We start from the raw sequence: 22,966 nt of genomic DNA on the forward strand, positions 1-22,966 counted from the left end.
TATAGCTGCTGCAAACCATGCAGATCTTAGTGCTCACACAGACAGGGCTGTTCCACAGTGCGCTGTTCCCTGATCTCCCCTGCTTTAGAAGCTATGGTACCAAAGCTGTAGGATAGGCATTAAAGCTGACTGTCTTAGCATTATCTTGCAGCTTTGCTGGGGCTGTTCTTCAGCTTGAGCCCCTCTCCCATCCAATGGTTGGTCTTTAGCCTGAACTTGTGGAGCCCTATGTGCATGATGCTCATGTTAAAAGGCATCCAGGGGCTTAGAGGCAGGGAGGGATGCTCCTTTGACATTGTATGTAAAATGACCTAAATTGAGCTGTTTTCCTCCATCTGAGTTTAGAAGCAGGGTTAGGAAGATGATGTGGCCCAGGTTGTCTGTGCTCCTGAAAGGATTTACGATAAAAATACTGACCAGTCCAGTAAAAGGAAGCAGCTATTCTCCCCTCCAGAAAAGAATGCATTTTAATTATTTAAATCCATCATTTAAGCTGCCCATTGTTCTCAGGAAGCCACAAAGGAATAAATACAGAAGATTAGATACTGGGATTGAGGAAAGGCTTTGTGTTACAAAAGGAGAGGGTGGTTAATTTTTGACAGGCAATATGAGAGTTTTTATGTTTGTATAATAGTCAAGTCACTCTCTGTGCTGTGGCTCACTCACCTGCATGTCATCATCTTTATGAGAAGTGTCAATAAATATTGCACAAGTACCTCTTTCTAAGCACAAAACTCCTACTGGGGGAATTCCCAGAGCCCCCTATATAAGGGATTCCACTGTCCTTTCTCCATCATATCTGCTTGCTGAGAAGATGAAGTGTGCAAACTTGGCTGTGCTGCTGGTGTTTCTACAAAATGCCATTGCATTGAATGCAGCCAGCACCATGCTCCAGAATGTGGTAAGATGCATATTTTGACTTTCAAAAGCTCCAATGTATTCTTTTCCTCCCACTATTCAGGTTGCTAGGAGAATCTCTTACAACTGAGGCAAGTTGTCGGATCTCCACTTGTTTTGTGGGCTCTCTGCATGTAGCAAGTGTAAAATATCACCTTTAACAAATGTGCTGGGACTTAATTATAAATCTGAAAACAAATTACACTGTTTTAAAAACAGCCAAATTCTGCTTTTGGTTAGGCAAATGCAACTCCCATTGAGAATCTGAATAGTTTAAATGCAAAATGCAGGTTGTAACTGGTTAGCTGTGGTTTTGTACTTGAGACTAACTCAATCCAAAACCACAGATGCAAACACCCCTCATCCTTTGGAGTGTTCTAGATCTGGATTTAGATCTTAGGTTCATTTGCTCAGCACTCTGAAAACACGCTGCACTATATGAGCCTCTTGATCTAATAGGCCTTGTAGTGCTGTGGACTCAGGTAGTGAACTCAGCATTGAAGGGGAGAGAGTGGCTTTCACTGCAGCATCATTAAGCAGTGGCAGTTTCTGGTGATAAGAATCAAGGTTGAAGTGAAAATACATAATAAGCTGAGGATGGGGGAATTTAGTATGTCAAATTTCTCATTATGTGCACCCTTGGGTAAACCATAATTTGTGCTGATATTTGTAAAATTTATGATGATCCTTGTAACTCTGCTGTTAATCACTGTCAGCCCCCCTGTACAACATGATCAGGGAGCCAGACAAATAGCTACATTACCTTTTTGACAAGCTGGCACACAACCTTGTCTTCTCTGAATCCACTTAAACAAGTGGCCCTTTTCCTGCCATCTTCCAGTTCCTCAGCTGTCCAAATGGCTGTTTTAGGGGCTCCTTAGGAGTGGAACTGTCTGATTGGCTGAGGGATGATGGAGCAAGTGATGGGGATGCAGCAACATGAGGACCTGAACAGGTTCTTGGATGGAGCCCTCAGGAGAAGCTGGCTAAAACTGGGGCTCCAGAGCACTGTCAGAATAGAGTTCTGCTTCAGGGTGGCTTTGAAGTTGTGCAGCTGGGGATGACACCTGCCATGCAGAGCTCCTGTAGGAATGGAGCATTGCTCTTGTATGACTGACTAGCAGCTGCCTCCTTGTGCAAGCCCCTTCCTGACCCACATTCCTTTAGTTTAATCACACCATTTGATTCACAGTTTATCAAATGGTTTTGCAAGCACTGGAGATTGCCACGGTTCTCATTCGGTGGAGCTCAGCTGTGTACATTGGTGGGCTGCATCCTTACAGTATAGTATCTTGTGCAGTACATGGATTACTGTAGACTCCCAGGGATGCATGTTAAGAGTCAAGAGTGACATCCAATCTTGCCAGTGCTATGGAGGGGTAGGAGCTGAAACCTTATTCCATATGATGGCAGTGAGCTGGTATATATTACTTTAACATGGATGATGCACATTGTTTTGGACAGATTGAGCATCTGCAGTCTTTCATTGACCACATATAGCTTTTTTCAAAGGAAGGACTCCATGAAACAGCATTGTACCAGAAGAAACATTAACTGTCTCAGCAGGCCTTTGGAAATCCTAATCTCCATTAGAGCTGCTGGAGATGGCTCCCTTAACAAAATCAAAGCCTGAAAATACTGAGGAATTTGGACTACTGTTTAGATGTTGGGAGCGGGAGAGGGGGTCATGATTTAAACAGGTTTGGGACACAGTGAGTTGCATTGTAACAGGCATTTGTTTCCTTTCTGGCCTACACATCTTCCTACTCTGGTGGAATAGACTCTTATAATAATAATTAAAAGTAGTTTGGGTTTTTGACAGTTTAAATCCACTTTTAAAAATTCTTTAATAAATTATGATAAAGGACAGTTTGTAATCTGTATCAGAAAGTACTGTACCACAAGTACCAGGCTAACACAAATGGGGGCCTTATCAAAGGTAAGTACAGTAACCATATTTGTCTGTTCATTGGATATTTTCCTCTGCTCCTTTTTTCACCATTCCTGCTGAGCAGAATGCAAATCCAGTGATGTGGGGAGACTGAGGGTGACCATTTCAAAAGCACCTAAGGGACTTAAGTGCCCAAGGCCCATTTTTAATAGTGACCTAGGACCAGATTTTTGAAAGCTATTTCAGTGTTGCTGCACTCAGTGTTGTAAAGCCTAAACGAGTTAGTGTCAATTCCTTTTTCAAAAGGATTTAGGCATAGAGGAGCTCAAATGTAGGGGTTGTGTTAATCCAATAAAAAACAGTGTGGAACAGAAGCCTGTTTATCTCACTATTAGAAGGGGACAAATTTAGTCATGGTACAAAACTACTCAAATTCAACAGCCAATATTTTATTAACTCTTGCTGCCCCAATTAAAAATTTTATACCCTTGTGCACTGATGGAGAGAGCAATGATGCATGGCCATGACTCCACTTAGTACCCTGCAGTAGCAGGCATACCAGCTACTGCAGGCTAGGGGAGTTTTGAAGTCTTCAGCTCATGGTCTTCAGCTCATGTGTATGTGTTTACTAGGGCTGGCTGAAAAATATCAAATGAAACATTCCCAGCGGGGAAAATAGATTTAGTCAAAATTTCCTATAAAGATTGGTCTAATTTCTGTGGCTTCTTCCATCAGTGAAGTACAAACAACTTTAAATGTCAAAGCACTTTACAATGGACTAAAATCACTAACTGGTCCAGTTGCAAAGACCATTAAAAGCAATGACTCCCTATAAGATTTAATAGTTCCTACTCTGCCATTTACTGACTCACTGTCTGATCTTATAAACATGCCTTAACTTTCCTGAACCTCCATTTTTCCAGTGTTAAAATAGTTAACTATCTCTATAGGGGTGTGGTGAAACTTAATGAATTGATATAGGGAAAATACTGAGTTCACTGGAAGAAATTACTACAACTTAATGTTTTCAGGATCTATCATCACAGCTTAACTTTCCCCTGCTTGGGGACTGTCAGTCCTTTGCTGTTAGATTCCTAGTAGCATGTTGACAACTTGCTTTCTGAAACTTGTTTCTTACAGCCATTTGCCAATGTAACTGGCTCTTTGAATGACCATGGAGTGTGCCAATGCTCAGTGTACCTGCCAGACCCAGTGTTTCCTGTGCAGAAGGTCGAGATGCTGGAAATCACAGCCCAAGTGCTTTCTGAGAAATTTGACAGAGAGCTTACTAAAGTAAGGAGCTTTGGTTTCTTTTTTAAAAACTGACTAGTCCTATTTTTAGTGAACATGAAACAGCCCAGCAGTCAGAACCGTGCAGGGCCTGTCTTCCAAGTAGCTGCAGTGAAGAGCATGTAAAAATCACAAGGAAGAGTGATTAAATGTAACATGTTCACTATTGTAGTACGCAAGCAGGGCCTTATGAGTTTTGAGTATCCTCAGGCATCATTCCTGGGCCCATAGGCACATGGTGTTCTTTGAGGGATGGAGGAAGGGCTTTCCTACACTTTGAGCCATGGAACAGTCTTGTTGGCCTGTAATTGCTATATACAGTTGCAGAAGAAACCACGATTCCTGCTCCCTCCTATGGTACTCATATGTAACCAGCATATGGGAGGGAATGAGGGAAAAGAGCAAGTATCTGCTTAGCCCAGGCTGAAGCATGGGCAAAAATCCACCAGCTGACCCTCTCCATTCCCTTAACAGTTGAAGAGAAAATCAATATTCTGTCAACATATGATGCTCTAGCAATGACAACTGGATTATGTAGTCTAGTTAAAGACCAACTCCTTATGCTTACACTACTTTCCTTCCTTGTTACAAGGATTCAGATCTATTCTCTCCCATTCTCCCCCCTCATCCCCAAGAAAAAACAAGAGGCAAAACTAGGACTGTTTCTCAAGAGAAGAACCTTCATTTGATTTTTGTTGGTAGACGAATATTCAGGGTTTAAATTAGGTGTCCAGGAGAAAATGGTGGACTTCTCCAGGAGCCAGAGATTTTAAGAAATGAAGCGTCCTTGAATTCATCAGTATAAAAGGCACATCAGTAGACTATAAATGCTAACCATAAATTTTCAAACTCTGATTATACTAGAAGTGATGTATAGAAACACAAAATGGGAGGGAGAATCCTATAGAAGTTAAAATAATTTGCTTTGAAATAACTAAAGCTAACCATGACACATTCAGTTGTCAGTGAAGCTATGAAGGGCAACTTGACAAATCTCAGTGCCTCTCAGCACAAGTTCCCTGGTCACTTTAGGACAGTGGTTACCAAACTATTGTACTAGTGACCCCTTTCACATATTAAGCCTCTGAGTGCAACCCCGCCCTTGGTAAATTAAAAACACTTGTTCATGTATAATGGTGTTAAACATACTGGAGGCAAAGCAGGGTTTCAGGTGGTGGCTGACAGCTTATGATGCCGTATGTTATAACCTCATGACACTCTGAGGGGTCCTGACTCCCAGTTTGAGAACCCCTGCTTTAGGAGGAATGTGGAACATTAATGATCCATGAAAACTAGGTATTTAAGGACCCTAAAGTGTTCCATTGTGGTCAGTAGCCAAATTTCAATTGCTTTAGAAAAGGACAGGAATTATAGACCTGATCCTATCCTGAAACTTGGACTAATTCTGCAAGGCCCTACCAAATCAGAGGGGACTGAAATAAGACCTGACTGAAGCCAATCTCCTATTGAAGTGAAATTCTGCAATGGGAGTTTTGCTTGCGTAAAGACTGAGTACAGATGGCAGGAGCTGGCTGACTTTTCCCAACCCTGTAGCAGTTCAATATTTTTGTCTTTAAAAGCTGGACTCTAGTGACCAGATCCTCAGCTGATGTTTTCTTGAAGTCAGAGTGTGCCAGTGCATACCACTTCAGGAACAGTGATGGATTATGTCAAGTTTACTTTTGTATCTAAGTTTCACTGTACTTATGTTGAGTCTGATAAGCTAAACAGTATTATAAAGTATCAAGTTAGGTATAGTGTGACAGATCCCCAATGTGTTTCCAGGCAAAGAGAAATCAGGTCAGAAATGAAAATTAAATGTATTTTAGTTTAACTGAGGGTGTAAAAAATTTAGTTAATTGTCTGTAGAAAGAAAATACCAGGCATTGACCTACTCATCTGAGTTGAAATAAATTTAAATGTATGGATGAGGCAGAAGATGCTTGAATCTGTGTGCATCTTTATACTTGTTTCATGTAAACACATTTCTCAGGCTCTTTGACATGATTTTCTCACCCTCAGTGTGTAACCCAATGTACTACTTGTTTCCTGAAAACGCTTATGGACAAAATGAAATAAAATCAAAAGATCTCTCAACTCATCCTAGCAATAGTGGGGTCTGAACCAAACCTCTGGGTTCCAAACATCCTCAAACTTTAGGGATATTCAAATCCTGATTCAATTTTACAGCCCAGAGTTGCCTCTATACATTATGGAGTGGAAAAGTCTACTGAACTACTGTAAAATTTGAAACTAGGAAAATCAAACACTTGGATTTTGGTTTTGAGTCTGAGAACCACTTTATGAAGAGGTTTGGGGTAAGACATCCTCACTAATTTAAACAGCTGTAGCTCCATGGAAGTTAGTTTCCACCTTGCCCATTTACACCAGCTGAGGATCTGACCCAAATGCCATAACTGCATTTCACCATCCCCTTGTGGGGTGTCAATCTTGCTGTACATGCTCAGTGAAGACTCCATTTGACACTAATGGGAGATGTTCCTGAGTAAGGACTGCAGGCCAGCCCTTTAAGAGGTGCTAGACATGTATTATATGTCAGATATACAACCTAATTAAATCATAGAATATCAGGGTTGGAAGAAACTTAAGGAGGTCTTGTCCAACCCCCTACTCAAAGGGTGACCAATCCCCAGACAGATTTTTGCCCTGGATCCCTAAGTGGCCCCCTCAAGGACTGAACTCATAACCTGGGTTTAACAGGCCAATGCTCAAGCCACTGAGCTATACCTCCGACCCCCCTGATTGTAGGCTGCTAATTCAACAAGTGGGAGGTGCTTATAAAAACAGGAAATGAGTTTCACAGGTAGATATTTGGATATTCCAAATCAGTAAAAACTGTAGGCTGAAAATATTGGAGTAACTTGTTCAACTCTAACTTGAAACTTAACAGAATAAAATGAACCTGTGGGACTAATGCAGGAATCAGCTCTTCCCAGCAGTGGAGAGGAGTATGGCTCTTGGTGCACCTCGTTAGAAGGGAAGAATAGCAAGTTAAACACAAGGGGAGAATGTGCCTGTCAGTGCTTTGACCACAATGCCCAGAACATGCTCATGCAATAAAACAGGAAGAGCAAACTAGGGTGACCAGATGCCTTGATTTTATAGGGACAGTCTTGATTTTTGGGTCTCTTATATAGGGTCCAATCCCCTCTCATCCTGATTTTTCACATTTGCTGTCTGGTCACCCTAGAGCAAACACCTGCCCAACAGATGAAACTATATGAAAGGCAGATTATTCTGTTGGAAATAGTTCTCTTGATCTCAGGCTGCATTATGACATGTGGGTGGCATGCTCACCATCTGATCATGGATGTCAGACTTGCAAGTGCATTGGCCATAGGCACATGCAACTTCTTAGAATTGCTTGCTCATGTTATTTCTATCCCAGTTTCCCTTCCTCTCTATCCTCTTTCATTCTGTGCCTTCCTTCTGCTTCCTCATTTTTCATTCCTACCCTCCAGCTGCATGCTGGAGAGTCTGCTTGCATGCCAAGAAACCTGTGATAAGTACCAGTTTCAGGTAACTGCCACAATAAATGAACAGTACAGATTTTCTCCCTGCCCTTTTTGGGCCCTTGTGACAATGCTTACAAAGAAGGAAAAGCTAGATCGGAATTCTTATGCATGCCTAAAATAGCTGAATTTATTTCTTTAAGAATGACATTTGTGCCTCTGCAGAGGTCCAGCACAAAGCTTATGCACTGCTCAAACCCCACTGCAAAACTCTGAATGTGGGATGCATGGTGAATATTGATCTGTACTCCAAAATCTAGTTTGTGTACTAATTTGAGATGATGTGTTGGCCTGTTAGATGGGAGCAGATAACTTTGATACAGTCACAAGTTATTAAGGCAAAATGGGTTTAACTGCTAAGCAATAGAGCATCCATCTTGGGGGCACATTCTCTTAGATGGCCTAGCTGGCCAACTGGGGAAAAACAGTCTGAGGCAGAAGGAAGACTGGGCCTTATCGCACACTCCAAATAGGGCTTATGTAGTGCCTCTGCCTTGTGCTGAAATTGAGGGGGGTGGGGGGCACAACAGATCAAGACATCTGAGAGAACCAAAGCTCCTGGGCTCAAGCCTGAAGCTCTTTCTTATGAGTAACCTTTACTGATGCAGGTAGTCCACTGACTTCAACAGGTTGCAGATTTGGCATGTTTTTGACAACCTAACTTTTTTTTCTTATAAAACAAATGCTTTAAGTGATATTGGCAGCGGGATAGATACCCACATTCCTGAAAGTTTGAGCCTGTGGTATAGGTAATTGCACACATCAATATTCTCTGCATGGTTGCCAACTTTGTGCTCAGCAGTTTTCAATTGCATTTTTGTGCATGTGATGGGTTCGTGTGCAAACTTTACATGCACAGTTTAGTTGTCAACCCTTAAGCATCTTCTCCACAGAAGTTTACTGAAGAAATCTCCCAGATCTTAGTGGATTTCTGTGATTAGCCAGGCAGTCCATCTAGAATCCATCTAAGTCTTCCAACAAGATGGATCTTGCTCTATGGCCTGGTCCATGTTTGGGTAGTGGTAAGGGATTTTAGACATACCTATGGTTGATAGCCAAACAGTGTGCTTCATATATGGATATAAATTTAGACACTTATTGTATTTGGCAGTCAAAACTAAGTTTAATTATTCCTTAGTTTGGATGTACACAGGGCTAGGATTGAGATCCAGATACTCAGTTTGTGTAGATCCATTGGAATCTATGGACCCATGCCAATTTATACCAACTCAGGATCCATGGATGTTTGTGTTGGAAGATCAGACTGGTTTATAATGGCTAATCTCTGGAGATGTAACTAGCTCAAATCCAAAAAAAGTAATTTCTATGAAGGATCCTCTCTCAAATCATGTATTCCTTAATGAAAGTAAGTTAGAGTCCAAAACAAGCATTAGAATTGCATTTTTTTTGATGTATTGCATCTGTATCAGTGATGTGAAATACATGTCACACCTGATTTTTGGGTGTGACATGGCATTTCCAATTTGGCATGACCTAGCCTGGATAACACAAACAGCAGCAAAGAATGTGGAGCTCACTCTTTTTTCACTTTACTGACATGCATGTTGTATTGCTCACGCCTTGGAAAAACCATTGCTACTTTGTAGTGTTCTCTCTCTCATAAAAGAAGCAAAGGGAAAACTATCCTCTTATGCTTACCACAAAAGTCATCAGGTTTAAAAGATCATGTCAAAGGAATAGTCAGTGCAAAAAAAAAATCAGTGTTATGACTCTCGTAATATGGTCCTTAGTTACTTGGGATAAATTCTGCCCTAAGGTATGTGCACACTGAAATGCACACAGTATGTATCTGAGGGCCAAAGCTGGCACTCATTTTCTGTGTGCATATGGACTTCCAGACTTCAGTAAAGAAAATGATAGGTAAGATCTTGTGGGAAGTCTAAAGGGGGGAAGTTCAGGAGAACTGTCAGTTTTTGAGACATTAAAGTTACAAGAGCAAATGATCCCAATGCATGGGAAAGATAGAAGTATGGTAAGACAACCCTGGCTTAACCAGGAGATCTTCAAAGACCTGAAATTCAGTCATACAAAAGTGGAACTAGCTCAAATTACAGAGGATGAATATTAAAAAATAGCATGAAAGCTCAAAATTAGAAAGACCAAGGTGCAAAACAAGATTAATCTAGCTAGGGACATAATGTGTAACAAGAGAACATTTTACAAATATGTGAAGCAAGAGGAAGACCAATGACAGGAGAAGTCCATTACTCTGTAAAGAGACAAAGACAATAGCTGAATACACAGCAATGTCTGAGGTGTTAATTGCCTTTATTTTCACCAAAAAGTTAGCATGACAGTGAACATCTATGTAAATGAGGTAGGACCTTAGGCTAAAATAGGGAAAGAACAAGTTAAGAATTACTTGGACAAGTTGAATGTCTTCAGGTTGGCAGGACTTGGTGAAATAAATCCTAGAATATTGTGACAAACCTAGACTGATTGGGTACAGGAATCTGGTAGAGGAAAACCAGTGTCCATAAGACATCTGGAACCAATTAACAGGTTAGAAGCCATCAAGGGAAACAGGTTAATCAGATCACCTGAAGCCTGTTTAGAACAGGCTGGGACTAGTTTAAAAGGAAGTTCTTTCAGAGAGGTTTCCTGGTAGGAACTGACAGTAAGTTGGTGTGTAGTGGGAAGACTGGGAGAAAGAAGACGCACAGTAAAAGAGCCGGAGGACAAGCATGGGCAGGGTGCTGCTAGAGTCTGTTTGAGAAAGTAGCCCAGGGAAGGGCTATAGCTTTGGTGGTATAGGAAAACCAACTGTTGCCAGTGCCATTGGGATCCCAATGCTGGAACGTGGAGAAGAGGATGGGCCTGGGTTCTCCCCAACCCTCCTTGCACCTCTACGAAAATGCTCCTTGTATAGGAAGAGAGGGACTAAAGAGGGTTCTTACACCAAACCCTTTGACTGGCTGATGGTGAAAGTGAGTCAGTAAGCTATAATCCTTGCCTCTAGGAGGGAAGAGGCAACATTAGGGTTTGCCTCAGATGTTTGCTGTAACCCTCAATCACCTAGAAGCATGGGACTCCCTGAGGCAAAGCTGGAGCTCTACCACAATAATGAACTGAATGAAGATATTGCTGAACCATTAGCATTATCTTTGAGAATTCATGGAGGATGGGAGAGATCCCAGAGCCTGGAAAAGGACAAATATAGTACCTATCTATAAAAAGGGGACCAAGACACCTCTGGCCATTATAGCCCATAGTCTGAAATACTATGAAAGTCAATAGACATATGCAAAGTACTACAGTTAGGAAGGAATAATTAATTGCAAAAATGCAAAATGGATATGACCGCCTAGGAACATGTACTGCAGAAAAGGATCTAGGGTTTGTGGCATCACAATATATGAGCAATCAATATAATATGTTGCAAAAAAACTGAACATCATGCTGGGATGTATTAGCAGGAGTGTTGTAAGCAAGACATGAGAAGTAATTCTTCCATTCTACTCAGCACTGATGATGCCTCAGCTGGAGTATAGTGTCCAGTTCTAGGCACCACACTTCTGGAAAGATGTGGACAAACTGGAGAGATCAGAGGAGAGTAACAAAAATGATTAAAGGTCTAGAAAACATGACCTATGAGGGAAGTTTGAAAAATTAGGTTAGTTCAGTCAGGAGAAGATTAGATGGGTGGTGGGGAGGGAGTGGGAGGGAGAGAACCTTTTAGGTAACTGAAAAGTGTTGTTATAAAGGAGAGTGATAAATTATTCTCTTTACAACTTGTCCTGCCCTCAGTGGTTAATGGGCTTAAATTGCAGCAAGAGAGATTTAGGTTAGACAGAAAAAAATTCTGAGCTATGGGAGTAGTTAAGCACTGGAGTAAATTGCCTAGGAGGTTGTGGAATCTCCATCAGTGGAGGTTTTTAAAGAACTAGTTAGACAAACACCTGTCAGGGAGGGTCTAGATAATACTTAGTCCTGCCTCAGTGCAGGGGACTAGACTGACCTGTTGAGGTCTCTTCCAGTCCTACATTTCTAGGAGTCTATATTTAATGGCTTCCTTCAGACTCAAAGTAGTTATCACGGTTGTATAAAAACCTAACTTTTGAAAAGAATCCTCTTACTTTTGTTTTGCCTCCTTAAACTAAGTCACTGAGATTCAGTAGTCAGACACATTATGTGCCTAATTGATTGTACTGTATCTGCCCTGCACCAGTATTGATGTGCCATTGACTAAACTCCCAAAGACTTGCCCTAGCATGTACTAAGGTTCAGTATATATCTTGGAAATAATTATTTGGGGGAAGTCTCTTTTTTGGTTGTTTAGAAAGCCCTGGTCAGAAATCTGTAGATGATATTACTAGGACAGTAGAACAGCAAAGCTCTAGTCTTAATAAAAAAAACTGTACTCAGGTCAAATTTTAACAGGCCATTTTGGAGCTGTCCCCTTGATAAAAATAGATTTTAAAACAATTGTGACTGGGACAAAACTCTTAATTCATGTTAAGATAATGCCAAATTGATTTTTTTAATCCAACAAATTCATTTTAGGTCTGGGAATATGCATGAGTCATTTCAGCCCAGAAGGTAATATTTGGGGAACTGATAAGCACCTGAAAATTGGGGCTTATACTGGAAATGCCTTCTGACTCCAGAGTTGCTAATTTATTCTTGCTGAGAGATGCTTCATACCATTAAGGAAAAATGGGTACAGTTTTAAGTCATAGGAGGAAGATTAAATCTTTCCCAAGATGTTCGATTTGTATGGAACTTTAAGGTTTCAGAGAATGCTCTAAATCCATATTATGGTCTTGACGTTCTCCTTGACAATGTTTGCACTGTGACCTTTATATTAGTAGATACATGTGCAAAAGTATATTTATCCAGCCATCTGTTTAGTGGTGCCACATCTGAAGAGGCTGCTGTGTAACAGTTATTCTCACTAAAGGGTAAAATAACTTTCACCTCAACTGGTCTTAAATTAAATCCAGTTCCAGCTGGATGGATTGGATTTGTAATAGTGCACTGTGCTAAAATAACCCCTTTTTCAGGGGACTCAGTTAATTCTGAAGCAGAAAAAGATTAGATATTATTTGGAGTGTGGAGGTCTGACCAGTGTCCACTGAAGTCAACAGTCTTTGAGAGAGTGGTGGATTTTTTTGTTACTTTTTCAGTTCTGGAGAGTACATCTACACAGCACGTGGCAGGCTACAACAGTGAGTCTCCAAACCCAGGTCAACAGGCTTGGCCTTGCACTGTACTAAAAACAGCTGTGTAGGTGTTATGGCTTAGGATGCAGCATAGGCTTTGAGGGCTAGGGAGGGGGCAATTTTTAGCATGGGAGCAAGAGCACCTGTCTGACCGGGGCTCAGACTCGCAGCCGTGGGTTGTGTAGACATACTCCAACATTCTTCATGTACATCATTTATCTGAAATAATCATTAAGTTTCCTGGTAGAATCTGCCCCCTGAAATTCTATACAATCCTGCGAGCTAACTCAGAGGGAACATTAGTGAGTGTAAGCAGGTGGCTTGCCCTGTATGGGCTGGAGGACCTGGGATTAACTCTCCTTGAGATTAACCTTTTGTGGGCCTGGCACCAAACATATTTGTGGGCCCCCTGGGGCAACAGATCATGAAGTGAGGAGGTCAATCCCAGGAGTGAGGCCCCAGCTCGGGCAATGGGGCATGGCATGGTGGGGGTGGCTCTGCCCAGCTCAGTGCAAGGGCACTGTTCACAAACTGGTAGTTGCCAGAGGCAACTGGGCCACCTGGCCCTGTGCTACCAGAGTGCCCCTTCCCCTTGGGAGTGGGCCTGGGCCATGCCTCACAGCCCCTTGCCCAACACCATCCCACACTCTAGGCCCAGCATCTCCTGGACCTGCTGTGCCCAGACCCCCCCCACAAATGCTCAGTGCCCTGCACACCACCACCCTGCCCAGTGCCTCTCAACTCCCACCACAACTGCCCACCTCCTTCCCACAGCCCCCACACTGCCCAGAACCCCTACTCTCTAGTGCCCCAACACACACAGATCTCCCCCACCCACATGACCCACCACTGCCCAGTACCCTTCCCCATAGCCCCACCACCACAACTACACAGTGCCACCCCCGGCCGCACTCAACAGCCCTGCTGGGAGGTGACTGTTGGCTGGGCTGAGCCAGCAGCATGGTCGAGGCCGGTTCCATTCCTGGGGTGGGGAATTGTGCCGGCCCCTTGGGAGCAGCACACTCAGCCAGGTGATGGCCTGCCCCTGGCCTGGCCTCCTCAGGACCCTCTTGCCTGGAGGGGCCCAGCCAAGCCCCTCACTGTCCCCTCATCCCAAACTGGCCAAGACTGGTCAGAGCCAGAGCTGCACTGAGGTCTGGCCAGAGGATGGAGAAGAGAAGACAGGTGGGGCCAGAGGAGTGAGCAGTGGAGGGGCCGGAAGCGGAGAGGAGCCAGCAGCAGGCTGGCAGGGCCTCAGGGCAAAGTGCAAACAGAGCAGGCTGGGTTGGGGGCCCTTTTGAGCATGGTCTGGGCCCCACAGCACTGCTGTAAACTTGGTATTGCTGTGGCAGCCAGCCCTGATTACTGGAGGAACACCTGACAGGGATCAGGTGATTCCCCAATAAAGAGTAGCTGGAAGCTGAAGTGAGGGGAAAACTCAGGGAGAGCAAAGACTGCTGGGAGTGAGCAGGCTCCAGCAGAGTCCTGGGATTTGTGACTCAGGGTTTATCTGCACCACTGGTGCCCAACCTTATTACACAGGAGTGTCACATAAACCTGATGTGGGCCAAACAGATTCTACATATTTGAATAAGATTTAAAAAGTCACTTGTATTTATATTTGAAGTTCAGCTTGTTTATGTATTTAGATATGTAAATAGACAATATTGTAAACTAAAATGATGTAAACATGATAAAAAATGCTAATGAATTGGCTGTTAGTATATTGTGTTTGTCATAAACAGATAAGTAAGTTAATAGAACTGAAGTACTTTATATCTCTTTTGCCTGTAAAGGGTTAACAAGATCAGTGAGCCTGCTGTCACCTGACCAGAGGACCAGTTAGGGGACAGGATACTTTCAAATCTTGAGGGAGGGAAGTTTGTGTGTGTGCTGTTAGTTTTTGGTTGGTGTTCACTCTAGGGGCTCAGAGGGACCAGATGTGCAACCAGGTTTCTCTCCAATCTCTTTGATACAGTCTCTTATATGTCCAGAATAGTAAGTACTAGGTAGATAAAGCGAGTTAGGCTTATGTTTGTTTTCTTTATTTGCAAATGTGTATTTGACTGGAAGGATTTTAATTTGTACTTGTATACTTAGGCTGAGAGGGTATTCCCAGTATCTATAGCTGAAAGACCCTGTAATATACTCCATCTTAAATTTACAAAGATAACTTTTACTGTTTTCTTTCTTTAATTAAAAGCTTTTCTTGTTTAAGAACCTGATTTGTTTTTTTTATTCTGGTGAGACCCCAGGGGACTGGGTCTGGCTCCACCAGGGAATTGGTGGGGAGAAAGGAGGGAAGGGGGAGAGAGAGGTTAATTTTCTCTGTGTTAGGATTACTTTCTCTCTCAGGGATAGTCTGGGAGGGGGAGAGAGAAGGAGGGGGGAAGGTGAATTTTTCCTCTCTGTTTTAAGATTCAAGGAGTTTGAATCACAGTGATCTTCCAGGGTAACCCAGGGAGGGGAAGCCTGGGAGAGGCAACGGTGGGGAAAGGGTTTACTTTCTCTGTGTTAAGATCCAGAAGGACTGGGTCTTGGGGGTCCCTGGGCAAGGTTTTAGGGGGGACCAGAGTGTACCAGGCACTGGAATTCCTGGTTGGTGGCAGCGCTACAAGTACTAAGCTGGTAATTGAGCTTAGAGGAATTCATGCTGGTACCCCATCTTTTGAACACTAAGGTTCAGAGTCAGGAATTATACCATGACAGTGTTGAAGCAGGCCACAGGCCTTATTAAATGCTCTGGTGGACTGTGTCTAGTCCACAGGCCATAAGTCCAACAGTTTAGACCATGGGGGGGGGGGTGAATAGCAATACACACTGAGATACTGCACTGTAACTCGCTTGTGTGGATGCTGCAGGTGCAAACCTTAAGGTTCCAAGTTTGCCTTCATGTAATCTTCAAACAGGACTGTTTGTGTGAAGAAGGAACCTGCCAGGTCACGTCCCTGGTATCCACATGGAGTTATAGAGCAGCACTTTAGTGCACCCTGCAGGGCAGTACAAATGTAGCCTAAGATTCCAGCTAGGAAGTGCTGGCAGTAGCCTGCTAAGGCAAGGGGGACCCTGAGAGAGCAGAGGAAAGACTGCAAAAGCTCTGCAGGCAGGGAGTCTCGAGAGGAGGAAGAGAAACATTTGCTTGTTGGATTTTAATTTGGGACTCTGAGTTTTAGTTTATATTTTGTAAATAAACCCAGGCCCCAAGGAGGGTATTTTGACCTCAGAAAAATAGTGGAGTCTGCATAAGGGGCCCTTGTGGGGAAAACAGAGGCATGTGTTGCAGGGTGACTTCTGGCCATGAGGGGTTGCTCACAATGCAGCTTCCCTTGTTACAGTGAGGAATAAAAAGTGAGGATTATGAATGAAATTCTGCCCTCAGTAATGCACATGCAGTCCCAGTGAGATTGCACAGATGTAAAGAAGATGTCAAACATGCCTGTTATATTTGCTAAACTGAACTTTGAAAATTTGCTTGTTTTTTTAGGTTAGCCAATATACTAAAGCAATTGAAATGTACGAACAAAAAATCCAAAACCTAACGATCAAGGTGGAACATATGGAGTCGACCAGTGTTTCTTACATGGAGTTGGACTTTCAGTTACTGAAACTAGAAATCAGTGAAATGGAGAGACTGGTCACTCAGCTGAAATCCACACTTGTTGGAAGCAATGTGATTGTTGAACAACTGTACCTGGAGGTAAAGTATGAGAGTTATTCTGCCATTCAGAAACATTCAGTTCTGTTACACCAGTGAAATTTGGAGTGTCTCTACTATTGTCAGTGGAGTTACTCTAGATTTAAATCAGTGTCAATTAAAGCAAATCTTGGCCGTGAGCATGTTAGCATGTTTCTTCATGTGTGACAAAAAATGGCAATTTTTATCATTTGTGACTGAAAATAAAGTTCTTGGATGCTGCTATATTAAATAAATATACTGTCTACATTATTGTAATATTGATTTATGGGCACCCATGCCTGAAAGCTTCTGTGTTCCAACAAATATAATTAAAAACATAACTTATTAGGGTAGTGACCCAGTCAATATAAAATCAAGAACCTCTTCCCAATATTCAATAAATCAGATTTTCAAATTTATCACTCACCTGACTGAATAATTGCTTTTGTTGGTAAGTACAATATCATTAGTTTATTCATTGTCTTCAACATTAAATGAGTAGATCATTTATCTGGGCAGGTAAACATTCAAAACACGTCTGCAAGGCTGAAATCATTTACCAGTATGTAAGCATGCAGACTCGCCCCACAGCACCTCCTGCTGTGACTTCTGGGAATTAGCTCATTCCAGCTCTGGAGCACCCTCTGCAGGCTGGTGATATGGGGGCCAAGAGGCAGCAGGTCCCTCTCAGGACCCAGTTCCCCTTTATCTGTCTTAGGGTCTCCCCTCCCCAGGGAACCTCCACCTACTATCCCCACCTACCTCAGTATATGGCTACTGTCAGTCATCATCTAGTTCCCATCCCCTGGGGCAGACTGCAGTATCAGCCTATTCATCACTGGCAAGGTTGGGTTTGGACCTGCTGCCTTTGCCTACCCCAGGCTGCCCTCTGCAACCCCCAGTACCTGTTGGTCTTATGCTAGGCCACAGCCTGGGACTTTCCAGGCTGGAGCGCCCCAGCTCCTCTGCCTTTCCCCAGCCCTGCTCTACTCAGGTACCCTGTCTCTAACTCCCTGCAGCCAGGCCCTTCTCCTACAGCTCACAGCCTTTTTATACAGGCCAGCCGTGGCCTGATTGAGGCATGGCCTGCCTCTGACTGCTTCCCCAATCAGCTCAGCCTTTAGACCTGCAGCCTTCTCCAGGGCCGCTTTCCAGCAGAAGTGGGTGTCCACCCTGCTACATGGTAACAGTTAATAATCAAGTAAGCCTTAGTGGACATTTCTGGGTGCTCTTTAGCATTATGGTATATAACTAAGTGCTAAAATCACAAACATTTTCTTGTAGTTGCAGACATTAGCTTGAGACCAAATGTTCATGCTAAAACTTATTCTAGGGAATATTTCCTAAAACTTGTTCTGCAACACTTTTTTGAAATGATAAATCGAGCCTAAAATGTTTGTGAAATAAAGTTGACTGTAATTTAAAGTCATGCTGAATTTTTATTTCTCTAGATCAAGAATCTGACTCTCATGGTAAATGATCTGGAATCATTAGATAAAAACAATATCCTTGCAATCCATCGAGAGATTGTGGCTCTCCAGAATAGATTGAAGGAATGTGAAAAACACAGAAATCAAACCATAATACCCTCCTATTTCCCGCCAGGTAAGCATTGCAGGTATAAATCACATGAGGGGATGGGAAAAGTAGGAAGACTGAGTTAAATGAAATGACAATACATGACAAGTCTTGGAAAATTTGCCAGAGGTACTAACATTTCAGCAACAGGCTGATACAAAAGATGAGGGCAGGAAACAAACGCTTTCACATACTCCTACTGTTTTTTCAAATGGAAAAAGTTGGAAAGTAGTACAAAAGTATGAAAAATAATGTTTTGCCCTTCATCCAAACTCTCTTAGTAGTACCTCAGTACCAGCAATATTATTTGAACCAAATCAGACTTATAGAAGCATTAATATAATATCCATTTAATTTTGAAATAAGATTGCTGTGAGTTAAGTTCAGTAATAGATTTAATATGTTGAGAGTTAAGAACAAACCATAATGCCAGAGGTAGCAATACAGAATAGAGATGTAAGGCAAATGGCTCAAATTGATTTATGGAGTTGGTAGGTTGCAAGCCACTTTGCATCATGTGCATTATTTTTCCTGCACTGCATTAGCTGAGGTACGAGCACCTCCAAACATCCGTAATTGTGCCAAGTACTGAGGCCATGTTCTTAGCCATGCTAATTGCCATTTGCAGAGCTACAGCTCCATGCCTACATTGTGTGCTATATCTGGAAATAAGGTCTCAGGCCTCAATGGTCCATTCCCAGTCAATAAAGCACTTAAACACGTGTTTAAATGCTTTGCTGAATCTGAGCGTGATAGTGTGTTTCAGCAAGGGAGCAAAACCCCAGGCTACACCATCTTCTAGAAGAGTGTCCCCAGAAGAAAAATTGATCAGGGGGAAGTTACAGTAGCACAGAATGGCTGTAACCTCTTCTCTGGCCAACAGAGCCCCACAAATGGCTGGTGCTGACCAAGAAGGAGCTTGACACACGTGGCCGACAGGGGTGGGGTGCTAGGGAGCAATTCAACACAGCATTTCTGCAGCTTCTATCAGCAGGGTTCCACAGAAGCCCTAGGAAGAAATGAAATCTGTTTCCCACCCTCAGCAGTGAGAGCAGTGAGTGAATTCCTGATCCCCACATGCTTTGGCACCAGGGGTCAGGCTGGGGGAGAGAGGTGTGGGAAAAGAGATACAACAGAAGAAAGGAGACAGTGAAGCTTAGGAAAGATGGAAGGACAAACGCAAGAGAAAGATGGTGAGTTTCATTGCAAAACCATATTTCATAGGCTGCCACAAACTTTACAATGCCAGTTAAATACACATTAGCATTGGATTCTGCAGACATTACCAATAGTTGGACTGAAAGGCCACAAATATTGTCCTGCCTCTAGGGCAGTGCATACCTCTACCAGGATGCTGATAAATCATCACTGCCAGAAATAAATTTGATCCCTCTATTGGTGAAGACAAAATGTTTTGCATTTGCAAGCAGCAGTTTTCTCCAAGTGGCAGGTGTGTTCCAGCCATTTCCCAGGGAGAGCATCTTCAGACAAGCCACAAGGGTTTCTCCCCCTCCACCACCACCTTCACATTACTCTGTATTTTGTGGACTGCTCAGAAGATGTTTCTGACCATGGGCACCTGCTCATCTGGGCCTCAGTGGCAGTTTGAGTTTCCCAATTCTGCTCCACTGATGTCCTTCAACCCTCCACAGGAGGGACCAGCTTTAGGTGTGAGAGGATAATTCTGTCTTTGTTTGTTTATCTCTGTTCTCAGTGCTAATAAGGGGGCAATGATATGATATTTGTGCTGTAGCCACCTCTCTGTTATGAATAGACTAATCCCAGCAACTCTTTTCACATAGGCTTGCAAACCAGTCATCAAATGATATTTATTGAACAGATAAAATAGAAGTGATTGTGTCAAAGACATTTTATCCACTAGAGCATGTGCAACCTCTACACTGATTTGATATCATCAGCTATTGTCCTCAATTGATCAGTTAATAGAAACATGAAACACAGGTCTTGCAGGTAAACTTTACTTCACCTCTAAGAGGGAGCATTGTCTAGTGGTTAAAACACCTGACTTTGAGTTAGGAAATGTTGGTTCTAGTCTCGGCACTGCCATTCACTTTGTGTGTGTGACTGTGCAGGTCACTTAACATGTGTCTCAGATGACCATGCTTTTAAAGGGAAAAACTCCCACACATTCATGGGGACATCTTTTAGGGCTGCAGAGAGTCAGACAAAAGGAAACTTTTATTTTTCAGTGTGCTGATGTCACCACTGCCAGCTTCTGACCCAGGGAGACCTGCAAATTTTGGAGTGGAGGATTTTTTCCAATACTTTAGTGTTCTGCATTTATTGTGAAACATTGAACAAGTGTCATCAACAGTCGCTCTGAGCAAAGGAACAGCTTTGATGGCGTTTACTTTCATTCAAGTTCTCTTCATTCCAGACATTGTTCATTACACTGAAAGCTCATTCCACTGGGGTGTTTGTTCTCAGTAAACAGTGCAAATTCTACTCAGCATAGCAATACATCTTGAACAAGGATCGTGTAGCTATAAAAAAACCAACAAATATTTTAGCAGATGAAATGGAAAAAAACAACAGGATATTTCAATTATCCTGGGGCATCATAAGAAAAGAAAAAGCAAGACTATCCTGGTTGAAATAGGTTGTATTGTCACTTTATAGTTACCTCACATATAAACTGGGGAGCTGTTGTGAGGCTATGCTTATTAATATCTGAATTGCTTTGAGAGCCTCGGATGGAAGGCTCTCTGAAGTATTGTTTTAAAGTGTTGATTTTGACAGTAGCTTGCTAATCTGAAATGAGCCTCTCGAGCCAGTGCTGCTAATTCTCCCTCCACCTTCTAAAACTCAGAGGTACAATGAGACAAGATGTTCATTCTCATTTCCCAAACTGTGCTCTACTGCTGGAGAAAATGATCTAAAATGCTTCTGAAATTGGATTTTCTATGATTTCCCAGCCCAGCGGGGTGGAAAGCATAGAATAGGTGGAAAGAGAAAACTGGTCACTTATCTGAAACAGAAGCTAATCATTTATTTACTGCAAGTGAGTACCAACTAAAAATTGAGATCTCTAAAATGTGCTGCTGGACTGTTGGCTGTTTTTTCAGTAAGATCCCAGTTCTAGTGGTATGACCACTGTATTTCAGTCATACTGGAACTGCTACAGAACTGAAATCCATGTGCTGTTTACATGGTGCAAGGAAAATCTTTGACAAATATGTATTTGTGTTCTTGCAACGAAGCTGATTCTTATAAAGCACACACACTAAAACCTCTCTTCTAATCATGCCATTTGAAAAGCCTGCATTTTCTCTTTGCTTACAGGCAGCTGTGGTCATGGTGGAATTGTGAATATCAGCCAGCCTTATGTTGTACAGCTGAACTGGAGAGGATTTTCCTTCAAATATGGTTCCTGGGGTAGGGATTACTCTCTTCGTACTCCGCAGAAGGACCTATACTGGATTGCACCTTTGAATACAGATGGGAGACACTTAGAATATTACAGACTTCATAATTCCTATGATGATTTGCTGCTATTAAAAAATGCTAGAGAGTTAAAAATTCCATATGGGTATGGGGAAGGCAGTGGCACCACAGTTTACAATAACTTCATGTATTACAATATATATAATTCAAGAGAGATAGGCAAGCTCGATTTAAACACAAACACATTGGCTGTGAGGAAAACTCTGCCGAATGCTGCTTATGGTAACCGTTTCTCTTATGCTGGTGTTGGGTGGCAGGATATGGACTTTGCTGTGGATGAAAGTGGATTGTGGGTAATTTATTCAACCGAGGACAGCACAGGTAATGTTATGATTAGCAAACTCAATGAGACCACACTTGATGTGCTCCATACTTGGAATACAAGGCAGTACAAGCCATCCATTTCCAATGCTTTCATCATATGTGGTGTTCTATATGCCACAAGACCTGTCAACACGAGGAAAGAGGAAATATTTTACACATACGACACAAACACTGAACAGGAAGGTAAAATTAGCATAATTATGGATAAAATGTTAGAAACAATTCAAAGTATCAACTATAACCCCTCAGACCAAGTCCTGTATGTTTACAATGATGGCTACCTTGTTAAATACAATCTTATTTTTCAACCTGTGTTGCATTGATATGAATATAAACAACAACTAGAGATCACAGAGTCTGATTTTTATATCCCTTTGGACAGTGTTAATGTTAAATTAAGGCCTAATCCTACCAAGAGTAACTCCTGGGCATAAGGTTTATTACCATGAGCTGTCCCATTGAAGGATAATAAGCTCTATGCCTGATAACAATTTCTTGCAAGATTAGGTTCATAGCATTTTAACTGTTGTTCAGATACAGTGGCAGCAGGAGTACTAGAAATGCCTCTGCTATAAACATAGATTAAATAGATGATTTAGTGATGGACAGAACATGTATCATGACAGGGAGATTGCTCACGTACTGATGTGCATTTGGAGGAATGTCTGTATTTGGATAACACATGGAAACTGAACTGCTGTTTTGTCATCATTGCTCAAAGTATGCAAGGCCATGAATATCGTATTATATATTGGCCTCAAATATTTACTAAAAGATTAAAATTAGAGGAGAATTGGCACTTGATCTTTAAAGAACAGACCATTGGTTAAGCTGAAGCTGTGGAAATGGTTGCCTTGGCTCCTTCTTGCAACCTGTCAATGTATTTTAGATAGCAGGGCACCAATGCATTACTTTCCTAAAGTTTCACTTCATGAAAAAACATTAACCATTTTTGGATGGTTGCATTTTCTTAGCACTGTGTCCTGGGGGCCTGACCCAAAGCCCAATGAAAGCAGTCCCTTAGTATATGGCACATGTTGCAACAGAATGTAAGCTATGCCATCCTACATGCTCCATTTAGTCCTGGAGTCCTTTTAGTCTGCAATTTACTGTGATCTCCATTAGCATC

At 42.3% G+C, this 22,966-nt stretch overlaps 1 protein-coding gene across 1 annotated transcript; it reads left to right on the forward strand.

Moving 5' to 3' along the window:
* The first annotated feature begins 814 nt into the window (after positions 1–814).
* Positions 815–22,160, forward strand: LOC127046704 (olfactomedin-4-like). Its single transcript, XM_050944168.1, has 5 exons — positions 815–901; positions 3,929–4,081; positions 16,279–16,491; positions 17,922–18,075; positions 21,352–22,160. Exons 1-5 carry the CDS (start codon positions 815–817, stop codon positions 22,158–22,160), a joined length of 1,416 nt encoding a protein of 471 aa, XP_050800125.1.
* Positions 22,161–22,966: the final 806 nt, after the last annotated feature.

This window comes from Gopherus flavomarginatus, chromosome 1 (assembly GCF_025201925.1).
Source record: "Gopherus flavomarginatus isolate rGopFla2 chromosome 1, rGopFla2.mat.asm, whole genome shotgun sequence".
Lineage (NCBI taxonomy): Eukaryota > Metazoa > Chordata > Testudines > Testudinidae > Gopherus > Gopherus flavomarginatus.